The sequence below is a fragment of the Bufo gargarizans genome, chromosome 9, assembly GCF_014858855.1.
Source record: "Bufo gargarizans isolate SCDJY-AF-19 chromosome 9, ASM1485885v1, whole genome shotgun sequence".
NCBI lineage: Eukaryota > Metazoa > Chordata > Amphibia > Anura > Bufonidae > Bufo > Bufo gargarizans.
In genome coordinates this window covers 3996276-4011019 of record NC_058088.1, presented here as the reverse complement: position 1 = coordinate 4011019, position 14744 = coordinate 3996276, and the positions used below count along the sequence as shown (strand labels likewise).

Sequence of the window (14744 nt, the reverse complement as noted above, 5' to 3'; positions counted from 1 at the left end):
CAGGTGGTTGCACGTGGCAGATTAGAGTGTGGAGAGGATCCAAGCAGGGCAGCTCACACAGGCTGAAGATAGAGAGGCAAAGCACACACAAGCACAGACCACAGGGTGAAGACAGCAGCATCCTGGACACACAAATCCATCATGTATTACAGAGAGAGACATGTCCACATGAGAAAAGTCTGAAACTAGGAGCAGGTTGTAAACTAAATATCAAGGACAGAGAAATTAATCAAGGAATGAAGATTGCAGACTGAAACTACTAAGATATTTAAAAATGTTTTTATGTCAAAGTATCCATAGCCCTTAACTCTCCTTGGAGCCCTGTAACAAAAAACCACAGCCCTGACCACATAAAGATATACTAAAAATGAATCAGTACAGGAAGTTAGACTTAAAGATGACACAGCATTAAGAGGTAAAGGTTAACTTTAGCAGAAACAATTAGAGAACTTCCTATAATTTGATGTCACGTTGCAGTTAAAGAGGGCTGTCCACTATAATAAAAAAAAATTAAGGGCAGCAGAACTATATGAAAAAAACCACCAAAAACATTCATCTTTCAAAGCGCCCTCCATTCCAGCGCCGCAGCTCCCAGCAAACTGGAAGTGACAGGGACCTGTTCTTGGTCACGAGACCAAAACAGCCAATTATAGGCTGAAACAACCCCTTTAAGGAACTTTTAGGTTGTATGCCTTGCTATGCCTTATAACACTTTAGCGTACGATTAGGTAGTCCCCTCATCATCTGATTATCACAACTAGAGATTAGCAAATTTCTCAAAAGTTTGATTCGGTCGGTTCACCGAATTTTCCGAAAAGATTAGATTCGATACGAATTAATTTGTGGCGAATCGCGATAAAAAAAGTCTATTTCCGGGCTGCAGAGAGCCTGTATAGTGTGTAGAACACTGTGCCTTGCAGTAACACGTATAGGGAGTCTGCTGTGGTAGTGAAACAATACTGTGAGTCAGTATGACATGCAGATGACAGGCGTCGCTGTTAGAATCACTGCACACTTCACTTATTTGGGCAGTTACAGGGCAAAAACTGACCAAATTTTTCCAGGGAGAACTCAGCCTTACAGGTCGATGTTAGCGTCAAGAAGAAGCGCACTCCTTTTACACCGTCGTCAGCTGATTTCACATAGTGTCACGGACGGTGTACAGGAAACAAGGCAAAGCAACATGTATAAACGACTCGCTGGATCCAAAAACTAAGGAACCAAGGGAGACCCCTGCAGAAGACCTGGCACTTTCCCTGGCTGCTCAGCCTATGCAAAGATCCGAATGGTGGAGGTTTGCATATCCACGAACCTTGACTATAAAGCCCTGAGCACCCTACAATAGTGAGGGGACACGACCACCGGCTCCCTACACAAGATACGGAGGGAGTCAGGGTCACCTGGGATCCAGCAAACAGAAAATAACAGATAAAGGTACAACACTTAGCTTTGAAGCAAACAGGAGGACAGAGTCAGCGTGCACACACACTCCAGGAAGTAGTATAAGCCGCCCAGAAAAGCCTTCTGGGGAAGAATTTAAAGGGAAGCAATTAGTCCAACACATGACAGCTTGAGAGAGGCTAACGAGAGGAGGAGCTGAATACCACAACAGAGAAACTCAAGGAGGAGGTTCTGAAAGGCCTCTGTCAGAGCTTCTCAGCTGTCTGGTTGTGACAGTACCCCTCCCTCTACAAGTGGACTCCGGACACTCAGAACCCACCTTCTCAGGCTGGGACCTATGGAAAGCCCTGATGAGACGAGAGGCCTTAATGTCCGTCACTGGGACCCACATCCTCTCCTCAGGACCATACCCCTCCCACTGAACAAGGTACTGAAGAGAACCGCGGACAAGACAAGAATCCACAATCCTAGAGACCTGAAATTCAACAATCCCATCAACCATAATCGGAGGAGGAGGCAAAGGCGAGGGTACAATGGGTTGAACATAAGGTTTCAATAAGGACTTATGAAAAACATTATGGATCTTCCAAGTCTGAGGAAGATCAAGACGGTATGCAACAGGATTGATGACAGACAGGATTTTGTAAGGCCCAATAAACCTAGGACCCAACTTCCAGGAGGGAACCTTCAATTTGATATTCTTGGTAGACAACCACACCAGATCACCAACATTCAGGTCCGGACCAAGCACACGTCTCTTATCAGCCACACGCTTATATCTCTCACTCATGCTCTTTAGATTATCTTGAATCTTTTGCCAAATAGATGACAAAGACGAGGAGAATCTGTACTCATCAGGTAAACCAGAAGACCCCTCTCCCAAGAAAGTCCCAAACTGTGGATGAAACCCATATGCACCAAAAAATTGTGACTTATCAGAGGACTCCTGACGACGGTTATTTAAAGCAAACTCAGCAAGGGACAAAAAAGAACACCAATCCTCTTGATTCTCCGCCACAAAACAACGCAGATATGTCTCCAGATTCTGATTGACGCGCTCTGTCTGGCCATTCGACTGCGGGTGGAAAGCAGAAGAGAATGACAACCGAACCCCCAAGCGAGAACAGAAAGCCTTCCAGAATCTGGAAACAAACTGCGTGCCCCTATCAGAGACTATGTCTGAAGGAATACCGTGCAATTTGACAATGTGATCAACAAATGCCTGCGCCAGCGTCTTAGCATTGGGCAAACCAGGAAAAGGGATGAAATGCACCATTTTGCTAAAACGGTCCACCACCACCAGAATCACAGTCTTCCCCGAGGAACGAGGCAGGTCCGTTATGAAGTCCATGGACAGATGTGTCCAAGGACGGGAAGGAATGGGTAAGGGAAGGAGAGGACCTGATGGCCGTGAATGAGGGACTTTGGCACGAGCGCAAGTCTCGCAGGCTGCCACAAAACCCTCAACCGACTTACGAAGCGCAGGCCACCAGAATCTCCGAGCGATGAGATCCAGTGTGGCTCTTACCCCCGGGTGCCCAGCAAGGACCGTATCGTGGTGTTCTTTAAAAATCTTGTGTCTTAAAGCGAGAGGCACAAACAACCTCCCAGGAGGACAAAGATCAGAAGCCTCTGACTGGGCTGCCTGCACCTCTGCCTCCAATTCAGGAAAAAGAGCAGAGACCACCACACCTTCAGCCAAAATGGGACCCGGGTCTTCAAAATTCCCGCCTCCCGGAAAACAACGTGACAGGGCATCTGCCTTCACATTCTTAACTCCAGGGTGGAACGTGACAACAAAATTAAACCTAGAAAAGAACAACGACCATCTGGCCTGTCTCGGGTTCAGACGCTTGGCTGACTCCAAGTAGGCCAGATTTTTATGGTCAGTAAATACGGTAATAGGGTGTCTGGCTCCCTCTAGCCAATGGCGCCATTCCTTGATGGCCAACAATTCCCTATCTCCCACATCGTAATTTCTCTCTGCGGAGGAGAGTTTTCTTGAGAAAAAGGCACACGGTCGCCAATTGGCAGGAGAGGAACCCTGAGACAAGACCGCCCCCACACCCACCTCAGAAGCATCAACCTCAACTATGAAGGGTAAAGAAACTTCAGGTTGCACCAAGATGGGAGCGGAAGCAAAACTCTCCTTGATATCAGAAAAAGCCTTACGCGCCTCTACTGACCAAGAAGAAAAATCTATCCCCTTTCTGGTCATATCAGTGAGTGGTTTAACAATAGAAGAATAATTCAAAATGAACTTCCTGTAATAATTGGCAAAGCCCAAAAAACGCATCAGCGCCTTTTGATTCTCAGGAAGCTCCCACTCAAGCACAGCGCGGACCTTCTCGGGGTCCATGCGAAAACCAGAAGCGGAGAGAAGAAACCCCAGAAATTGAATTTCTGGAACCGCAAACACACATTTTTCCAGTTTCGCATATAATTTATTCTCCCGCAGGATGAGCAAGACCTGACGTAAATGTTCCTTATGAGTTTTGAAATCGGGAGAAAAAATCAAAATGTCATCCAAATACACCAATACAAATTTTCCCATCAAATTATAAAAAATGCTGTTCACGAAGTGCTGAAAAACGTCTGAGGCATTCATCAAACCAAAGGGCATAACCAAATTTTCAAAATGGCCCTCAGGGGTATTGAAGGCCGTCTTCCATTCGTCCCCTTCTCTGACCCTGACCAGGTTGTATGCCCCTCTTAAATCTAATTTGGAAAAGACTTTAGCCCCAACAACCTGGTTAAATAGGTCTGGGATCAGAGGAAGCGGATAAGGGTCACGAATTGTGATATTGTTCAGCTCCCTGAAATCCAGACAAGGTCTTAAAGAACCATCTTTTTTCTTAACAAAGAAAAAACCAGCGGCAACAGGTGACTTCGAGGGTCGTATGTGTCCTTTTCTCAGACTCTCAGAGATATAAGCACGTATAGCGATCCTCTCAGGTTGGGAAAGATTGTATAAACGAGATTTAGGCAGCTTGGCATCTGGGATGAGATTAATAGGGCAATCGTACTCCCTGTGCAGGGGCAAATCCTGAACTCCACTCTCAGAGAAGACATCCGAAAATTCAGAGAGAAAAGATGGTACAGTCTTAGTAGTAACCTCAGAAACAGATGTCATGAGGCAATTCTCTCTGCAAAAGTCACTCCAACCATTTATTTGCCTCGCTTGCCAATCAATGGTGGGGTTATGCTTAGTGAGCCAGGGCAGCCCCAACACCAGAGGGGTGGGTAAACCGCTAAGGACGAAACATGACACATCCTCAACATGAGCATCACTCACAATTAAACGGATATTGTGAACTATGCCCTTTAATGATTTTTGAGAAAGTGGAGCGGAATCGATAGCAAAAACAGGAATATCCTTTCCCAAAGTGCGCACCTGAAAACCATGAGTTATCGCAAATTGATTATCAATGAGATTAACCGCTGCTCCACTATCCACAAAAATCTCACAAAAAATGTTCTTGCTCTCTAGCGCCACCCTAGCCGGCAGGACAAAACGGGAACTACAAGCAAATGGAAAACCTTCAATTTCCGCCTCAACCCTGCCAATAGTAACAGACGGAACATTTTTAAAAGATTTTTTCCTGTTTGTTTCTTTATTACTCCCAGAAAACTGCCTGAATCTCCTAGAGGGACAAATATTTGCCAAATGATTTATACCTCCACAACAAAAACAAACCCTCCCATGCGAGCTGAATCTTCTATTGTCAGAAGCAATCAACCCCAGCTGCATGGGCTCCTGCTCAGAAGGGGCTGACGGCGACTGAGACCCCTGCGCACAGAACGGGACCGCTGCACTGTCCTGGGACTGAGTATGACAGGAAGGGGACATCTCTCCTCTCTCTCTAAGACGCCTGTCAATACGAACGGCCTGAGACATAGCAGAGTCCAAAGAAATAGGCCTCTCATGAAAAGCAAATGCATCTTTCAATCCCTCTGAAAGACCATGGCAAAATTGACTTCGGAGCGCAGCATCATTCCAACCAGTATCAACTGCCCATCTCCGAAATTCTGAGCAGTATATTTCTGCGGATTGTTTACCCTGGCATAATAGACGTAGTTTAGACTCAGCCAGAGCAATACGATCCGGATCATCATATATCTGACCCAGGGCTAAAAAGAATTCATCCACTGAACGGAGAGGCCGTGCCCCCTCCGGCAGCGAAAAGGCCCAGGACTGAGCGTTACCTCTGAGCAGCGATATAATGATCCCCACCCTCCGTTCCTCATCACCAGAGGAGTGGGGAAGAAGGCGAAAATGGAGTTTGCAAGCCTCTCTAAAACGCACAAAATTCTCACTACCCCCGGAGAACGTATCCGGGAGCGAGATCTTAGGCTCAGAACAAACTCCATGAACGCAAGCTGAACCGGTCACTTGAAGCTGAGAAAAAGTCTTACGGAGATCAGCTACCTCCAATGAAAGACCCTGGAAGCGTTCAGCCAAAAGTGAAACCGGATCCATGCTTGAGACGGTTATGGCGGCTTATAATGTCACGGACGGTGTACAGGAAACAAGGCAAAGCAACATGTATAAACGACTTGCTGGATCCAAAAACTAAGGAACCAAGGGAGACCCCTGCAGAAGACCTGGCACTTTCCCTGGCTGCTCAGCCTATGCAAAGATCCGAATGGTGGAGGTTTGCATATCCACGAACCTTGACTATAAAGCCCTGAGCACCCTACAATAGTGAGGGGACACGACCACCGGCTCCCTACACAAGATGCGGAGGGAGTCAGGGTCACCTGGGATCCAGCAAACAGAAAATAACAGATAAAGGTACAACACTTAACTTTGAAGCAAACAGGAGGACAGAGTCAGCGTGCACACACACTCCAGGAAGTAGTATAAGCCGCCCAGAAAAGCCTTCTGGGGAAGAATTTAAAGGGAAGCAATTAGTCCAACACATGACAGCTTGAGAGAGGCTAACGAGAGGAGGAGCTGAATACCACAACACAGAAACTCAAGGAGGAGGTTCTGAAAGGCCTCTGTCAGAGCTTCTCAGCTGTCTGGTTGTGACACATAGATGTCTACAGAAGCTGTTCTATTAAACTCTTATAGAAGTAGAGCCCCCCCGACAGAGGGGAGAGGGTGTCAGCAGTAAGTTTGTGTTGAGGTCACTGATTATTTTGCCCTTCCTCTGATCCGTCAGAACAACAACCCCCCAAAAAACGGATCCTGTCTGTGGAGCATCCGCCTTCACTCAGTCAGCATTTGCTCAGTAATCCATCAGTATTGCTAATGCTCAAAAAAACTGGAATGGATCCAAAACAGAGATGACACGTGAATGGAATATTTACATGTCTTCTGTGTTGTACCCACTCCTGCTTTTGGCTACTAAATCATAAGCCAATTCTGATGGGACCATACAGGCCTTACAGCTGCTACACAGACAGGATCCGTTGTGCATCTCATTTTTCCTTCCTTCTGACAGATCAGAAGAAGGGTCAAATAAATTATGTCAGCCAGGCTGAAAAGGCAAAATAGTGGCCCAGTCATAAAGTGGGGAGGGTAGGAACAGCATGAGAAGTCCACAAAGTGGCCCAATGACATAGTGTGGAGGTAGCAGCAGCATCAAGAGACCACAGCGTGGCAAGGTAACATAGTGTGGAGGTGGCAGCAGCATCAAGAGACCACAGAGTGGCAAGGTGACATATAGTGGAGGTGGCAGCAGCATCGGGAGACCACAGAGTGGCAAGGTGACATAGTGTAGAGGTGGCAGCAGCATCAGGAGACCACAGAGTGACCCAGTGACAGAGTGGGGAGGTGGGTGGCACTAACAGTACCTGCTGACGATGGTGGCTGTAAGAAGGAGCACTTGGCATCAGATGTGTGGCATCAGGCGGGTGGCAGTATCAGAATAGTAGCTGAGGCAGGTAGCCAGAAGAAACTGGTCTCTTTTGTCAAGGTTTGGGTGAGGCAGCATGGATGATCTTGTCTGATGCATCAGGCATTGGTGGGTGGAAATCCTGGCCGATCCACGCTTGATTCATCTTGACAAAGGTCAGTCTCTCTACATTTTAGGTGGACAGGCGAGTTCTTCTTGGGGTAACTATGGCCCCCGCCGCACTAAACCGCTCTGATGCCACACTACTGGCCGGGCAAGACAGCTTTTCCAGGGCAAACTCGGTCAGTTGTGGCTACAAATCCAGTTTGGCTTCCCAGTAGTCCAGCGGATCTTCAATGACGGCTGGCATGGTGCACTCCGTGTATGCCACCACCTGCTGGTTTAAGTTCTGCTCTATGTCTAGCTGCTGGTGAGTAGTTTATTCACTAAGCGGGTGAAGAAAGCTGCTCATCAGCGACTCTAGACTTAGGCTAAAGCTGGTACTGCTCCTGCCATCCACCCCCCCCCCCCAGCAGCCATGGCAGTGGACAGTGAGCGCAGAGGGCCCCCCGGTCAGACCTACGAGAGGATGGACAATGGTGCAGATAGGCAGCGGCCAACTGACTACATAGGATGTCTTTATAGTAGTTCAGTTTGTCCTCCCTCTCGGCGGGTGTAAAAAATGCCCCCATTTTGGACCGGTAGCGAGGGTCCAACATGGTGGAGAGCCAGTAGTCATCCCTCTGCCGAATGGTGACAATTTGGCTGTCACTATGCAAGCAAGTGAGCATGCACCGGGCATTTGTGCAAGTGACTCGGAGGGACTCCCTGCCTTCTCCACTGCATACTGCCACGGTGTGTCTGGGTCATCTGCCTCGTCTTCCTCATCTCCCTCTTGCTCCTCCCACTGCTCCTGCTCCTCCTCTCCTGTCACCTGTGTAAAAAAAAACACCCATTTCGCTACACATTGCTTGTGCTCCAATGTCCTCCTCCTCCTCCTCCAGTTCAGCCCCCACAGGGCTCATGTGGCTGTGAGATGCAGGCGCCATGTCTCCAGTTCCCTGACCAGCCAGATTTACCAGCATCTTTTCCAGGATGTGAATCAGTGGAATGACGTTGTTCATCCCATAGTCCTGACAAATAAAGTGGCCTCCTCAAAAGGCACGAGCAAACAGCAGGTGTCACACATGAGCTGCCACTGGCTAACATCAAAGTTACACAGCGGAGTACCTCTGTCCGCCTGTATCATCAAGAAATCGTTTATGGCCTTTCTCTGTTCGTACAGTCGGTCCAACATATGGAGGGTGGAATTCCAACGGCTGGAAACGTCGCATATCAGCCTATGTTGGGGGACGCTGTTCTGCAGCTGTAGCTCAAGGAGGGTGTGCTTGGCGGTGTATGAGTGGCTGAAGTGCATGCAAAGTTTCCTGGCCATTTTTAGGATGTCTTGCAGATGGGTGGAAGACTTCAGGTAAAGCTTGACAACCAGATTGAACACGTCCACCATGCAGGGTGCATGGCTCAGCCCTCCTTGATGCAGCGCCGACACCATCTTGTTCCCGTTGTCGGTCACCATGGTTCCGATTTTGAGTTGTCGTGGAGAAAGCTATGATTCGATTTCATGATGGACGCGGAGCAGTTCCTCCCCTGTATGACTCAGTTCGCCCAAGCAAACTAGGTGCAGAACAACGTGACACCGCCGTCCCCTGCACTGGTGGTATGACGGTGGGGCACTGTGATATGTCCCTGCAATGGAGGCTGAGGACAAGGTGGAGGTTGAGGAGGCAGAGGCGGACATTGTCGCAGGGCCAAAGGCATGTGAACGTGGAGGTTGAAGCGGCGTCACCTGGCCAAGTTGCTGGTTTGGCTGGGCAGGAACCACATTTACTCAGTGGGCCGTAAAGGACATGCATTGTCCCTGACCATAGTTACAGCTCCACACATCGGCGCTGCCGTGCACTTTGGCAGACACCAACAGGCTCAAGGACTGGCCCACCTTCTATTCTACATGTGTGTGCAGGGCTGGTACTGCCTTTTTGGCAAAGAAATGACAGCTTGGGACTCTCCACCTCGGCTCGGCAGAAGCCATCAGTTCACTAAAAGGTGCAGAGTCCACCACTTGGAAAGGGAGGGACTGTAGCACCAGCAACTTGGCCAGGAGCACATTCCGCTTCTGCGCCATTTGATGAGTGCACGCATACTGTTGTCTCTTGGCAATCGCTTTGTCGATTGATTGCTGACAGAATGACTGACCAGGAGTAGGAGGAGGAGCAGGAGCATCAGGACCAGCAGATGATGGGAAGGACAGACAGCTTCCTTCGGCTGAGGTGGTGGAGCCTTGACTTCTTGAAATCGGGTACGTGTCACTGGGTGATGCAGCGGAGCTAAGCCCACAGCATATAGTACTTCTCTGGCTGAGGGAACAGAAAAGGACACAGGCAGGTTGAGGACAGGTCAGGGCACAGGGCCTGCTTCTGGGCCATGCCAACTAAGGGTTGTGTCTGACGAACCCACGACTCTTGGCTAGGGGTGTCTGATGTCACTTACGACGAAGTCTAAGATCGAGTCAACCATTCAAGCACCGCTAGGTTGCTAATCAAGACACGACCGCTAGCTGACACCGGGAGCTCAGGCCTCTCGCTGCGACTCCTGCTGCAACGCCCCCTTACTCTGCTGAGACCTGTGTCTGCGCCAGAAACATTTAGGCCTCTGCCACTCCCCTGTGCAGGGCCTGGCACTTCTCTATCTGACATACATTAGATCGAATAAATAAATAAAAAGGAAATTAAAACCCCAAAAGTCTTTCCTATCACTGTCCCTAGCGCCTGCTGACGTCTCTCCCTGCACTGATGCGATGTCCCACTATGGCCACGCCTGGGGTATCCCTTGCCCCTTAGGAGGTTTCTACGAAATACGTCCCTCTTATTGAGCAAGTAAACGTGACGCCAGCTGCGATTAAGCCGCGGAAGCACAGGGCTCCCTTGGTAGATGGTAACGTTGGTACCCAGAGGTAGGATTGCCAGAGTGGTGCAGGGTGGCCTACAGTCTCTGTAGATGTTATATACACGTGTCACGGTGTTTCTACCTGGATATCCTTGGATCCCAGACGTGAAGTGATCTTAAGCAGTGCAAAAAGGGTTGTTGAACTTGGATGATGAACAAGTGGAATAAATGGAGTCCAGACTTTGTATTAACGTTGAACAATTGCTTTTGCTTAGCGTAAATTGGTAATCTAAACAGCTTTGAAACGATATCTTGGTCATCAGCAGGTATGGCTTAACTTTGGAAGTCAAATATTTCTCTGCAACAATCTCAGCACAGCTATGCAGTAGCTCTCTCAACTCTGCTATGCTTGGCTGGATAAATAGGAAACTCTTCCTCTTCTGCTGGAACTTAAGTTAGCTGTAGTCTGTCTCTTACTTATAGTCCTAGGAACTTATTTTCTTGGATTTAGAGTACCTCAAGCTTCGGCTCAGCTTGGAAGGAGGCAATGCAAGCCCAGGAGGGGACAAGCAAACATGTAGACTTCAGAGGCAGGGCCTCTGGGCCTAGCAGAGCAGGCAGTGCTCTGCTAGCCAACAAACAACCTTTCCCCAGGGGGAGGTAGGATAGACTGACTCTAACTAAAACTCCTCCCTCTAGCTACAGAGGGCGGGGAGGAACCAGAAGGTTCCTCTCCAGGGACGCTAATATTGCTAATGTTGTTGCCGCCATCTGCTGATGGACCAGGTAATTACACTTGAACATAACAGTTTTAGGAAAAGATATGCACATTATAGGACATACATTAGATGATAAGAAATAGCACATGGAAATGGTAGCAGGGCGACAAAAGAAGTAGTAATGGCACTCCGGGTCATAGACTGACTCTAACTAACTAAAACTTCTCCCTCTGGGCTGGGAGGAACCAGAAGGTTCCTCTCCAGGGAAGCTAATACTACCAATGTTGTTGCCACCATCTGCTGGTGGACCAGGTTATTACACTTGAACATAACAGTTTTAGGAATAGATATGTACATTATAGGAAATACATTAGATGATATGATATTAGCACAAGGAAATGGTAGCAGGGCGCCTGGTAGCAGTAATGGCACTCCGGGTCATTACACTAAGTACACTGGAAAATGGCTGAATCCAAGATGGCTGAGGATATTTATAGGGCTGTGACGTCACAGGGCTGGCTGTCTGCTGATTGGCTGGATGCATGGCATTGTGGGTGATCCCTCATTCCCAGAGTTCCTTGCTCCATGTCCTAACATGTGCAGCAGCAATTTAAGGAAAGAGTGTCCAGGGCAATGGAAAACTGAGGTTAACGACATAAGGAAAATAGTGAAGACCAAAACAATCATAGCTGGAGGTCATGCTGGAGTGGAAAGTTTTAGAATTGGGCCACATGGTTATTTGTTACCCCTCTGCTACACTCCCCTTAATCCAATTATTGTCTAGGTTTGTTCTTATTTTAGAGTTATGACTATTTAGTTTAGAGAGGCCATGGATAGAGAGACGTGCAGTTCCTTTGAAAATGTTCTTCTGAGATGTGCTGTGACATCCAGCATGAGCTGTGGCTGAAACCTTGCAGGAACCTGGGAAGTTCAACCAACCCTAGAAAGATTCACTAGTCTCCCAAGTCTTCTCCATTTGGGAATGTTGGTTCAATGGAGTCTTAGAATACATTTGATTAATGATCAGAAACATTCTTCTCACCTTTTGTTTGTGACAGTAGTGACCAAGAAATCACCAAACCATTTCCAGAGTCTCCGAGCTTCAACAAAAAGAGAAAAGTCTCGCTCCTCTTTGATCACCTGGAGCCATCAGAACTTGCAGATCATCTCAGCTACCTGGAATTTAAATGTTTCTGCAGGATATCGGTAAATGTTTCACTATAGGAAGGCATGGATGTATATAGGGTAGTCCTTGGGAATAGTTGGGCATGTATATAGGTACTGTATGTGTATGGGCAGCTTTGGATTTGACTTGATATGGTCATCTGGTCCGTCTTTACTTAACCTGTTTTCTTCTACAGCATTTAGACTATCAAAGCTACACTTTACATAATCCTCTAAGGGAAATTCCTCGATTGGAGAGATCAGTCAATTTGTGCAACAGTATTTCTCAGTGGGTTCAACTCATGATCCTCAACCGCCCTACTCCACAGCAGAGGGCAGAAGTGTTTACCAAGTTCATTCAGGTGACACAGGTGAGAACCGAGTACATCTTCTTTGGCTACAGGATGTAACAAAAAGGGGTGCTCCAAAAATCTGACAAAATATAGGTCAAACGCCTCTTAACGGCGACTTCAGCCTGTTTTGATTCTTTAGACATTCTTCTGTCAGATCTCCTACCACCATCAATGGTCTGTGGAACATCAACCTGTTCTAGATCCCCTATGTGATGCAGACATTCTGTATGAGCGGAGTCTGTTCCGTCTCCATTTCTTTTCTATGAGAAGGGAGAAAGATCAAGCGAGCATGCAGAGACCTTTGCAAGATGTGCAATGTTTTCAGATTTTTACTCTCTGAAGAACTTGGTATCTTTCATCATCTGGTCCTTGGAATGACTGTGGTATTAGGCTGGAAATTCAAAGATATGTTTTACATATTAAAAGCATGCAGGTGTTCCATTCAGTGGGACTCTCTGGAGCTAATCCATTGCTTTCTCATGGGGGAATTTGCAAAAAGAATGAGCCTGCACTTTTTTTGTTGTGAAGGATTCATGAGGATTTTTTTCCGATGCACGTGAATTTGGGTATAAAATACACCGCTCTCATGCACCTGATGTGCAATGTTAGCGGATTTGATGAGGATTTAGGTATTGAATTTATTCCTAAATCCTCATGAAAACCCGAAAATGTGAATGGGCCCTTAGAAGAAGAAACGATGGAGACGCAGAAAAAAATCCATATGAGGTCCATAGTGAATATGCATGTGTTTCAGATATGGATTTTGCAGCAGGTTTTATGGTGAGTACTGTTCTTCATTGAAGAGACCCAGCAGTGTATGGAGACTACTTTTTCAGGCAATGGTTCATGGGAACAAATATGCAAAATAACTAATTCCAGTCAATTCACAAAGGTGAATTTTACCATGAAAATATGCAGCAAACCCACAACATAGTAGACATACTCTTCACCTCATAGAATCAACACTGCTCCAGCACCACTCCTCTGCAACAGCATTAACCCATAATAACAATCAACAGGTGGGCCATTTATATGGATACACCTTAATAAAATGGGAATGGTTGGTGATATTAACGTCCTGTTTGTGGCACATTAGTATATGTGAGGGGGGAAACTTTTCAAGATGGGTGGTGACCATGGTGGCCATTTTGAAGTCGGCCATTTTGAATCCAACTTTTGTTTTTTCAATAGGAAGAGGGTCATGTGACACATCAAACTTATTGGGAATTTCACAAGAAAAACAATGGTGTGCTTGGTTTTAACGTAACTTTATTCTTTCATGAGTTATTTACAAGTTTCTGACCACTTATAAAATGTGTTCAATGTGCTGCCCATTGTGTTGGATTGTCAATGCAACCCTCTTCTCCCACTCTTCACACACTGATAGCAACACCGCAGGAGAAATGCTAGCACAGGCTTCCAGTATCTGTAGTTTCAGGTGCTGCCCAGCATATGCTGTGAAGATACGAGATGTGCGGCACCTGAAACTACGAATACTGGAAGCCTGTGCTAGCATTTCTCCTGCGGTGTTGCTATCAGTGTGTGAAGAGTGAACCTTTTTTTGTAAAATTCAGCGAAGCAGCCAAATCGAATTTTACAAAAAACTTTGCTCATCTCTAATGAGGGCATCTGACCACTATGTACTTGGCTGGTCCCCTGTGCACTGGCCAGTCCACCCCAGTCACACAGCTTCCTAACAAACAATAAATACATAAAGTGGCACCCACCGACCACGAGAAAGCGTGGCATCGTGAAACGGCTGTAGGCCAAGGATTTTTTTTTTGTTCTCCCTCGTTTATCTGTAATTTGGCATGGATTAATAAAGCCGTTGAAACAGGACCGGTGAGTGCCGCTATATGTATTCTATGGAAGATTACTAGTAGACATACTGCCTCAACTCTTATGGTGCAGGGGAATGCATGCCTCCCAAGTGTCCCTCTTTTTGTCCCCTCTGTCCCTGCTTGATCCTTAAATGTCCCTCTTTTTGACCTGGGGAATTAATGCATAAATGTGCATTAATAAATTTACTAAATTGCTCCTTACTAAACTATCTGTACGGTTTCTACCTGTATATTAGACCAGAACTTCATTATTTTGTGCAATTTCTACCTTAAAATATCTATAATTTCATAATTTATCTGCAAATATTTAAATGGATCTTGAAGCGCAAGAAAAAATTGTCCCAGGGGCTCCACATGCTGTAAAAAACTAAAGGAATTAACACTCACCTAACCGATCCCCAGCTACTGCAGTTGTGACGGGGGTCAGTAATTGTGCTTTGGGCGGAGTTAGAGGCGTGGCCTAATATGAACAAAATCGCC

At 46.8% G+C, this 14744-nt stretch overlaps 1 protein-coding gene across 1 annotated transcript in view; it reads left to right on the top strand.

The window, feature by feature from the left end:
• RASGRP4 (RAS guanyl releasing protein 4) overlaps positions 1 to 14744 on the top strand; it is a 58288-nt gene that overhangs the window by 12620 nt on the left and 30924 nt on the right. The window contains 2 exon segments of the mRNA XM_044305922.1: positions 11965 to 12112; positions 12268 to 12441. Coding sequence (XP_044161857.1) covers positions 11965 to 12112; positions 12268 to 12441 — 322 coding nt within the window.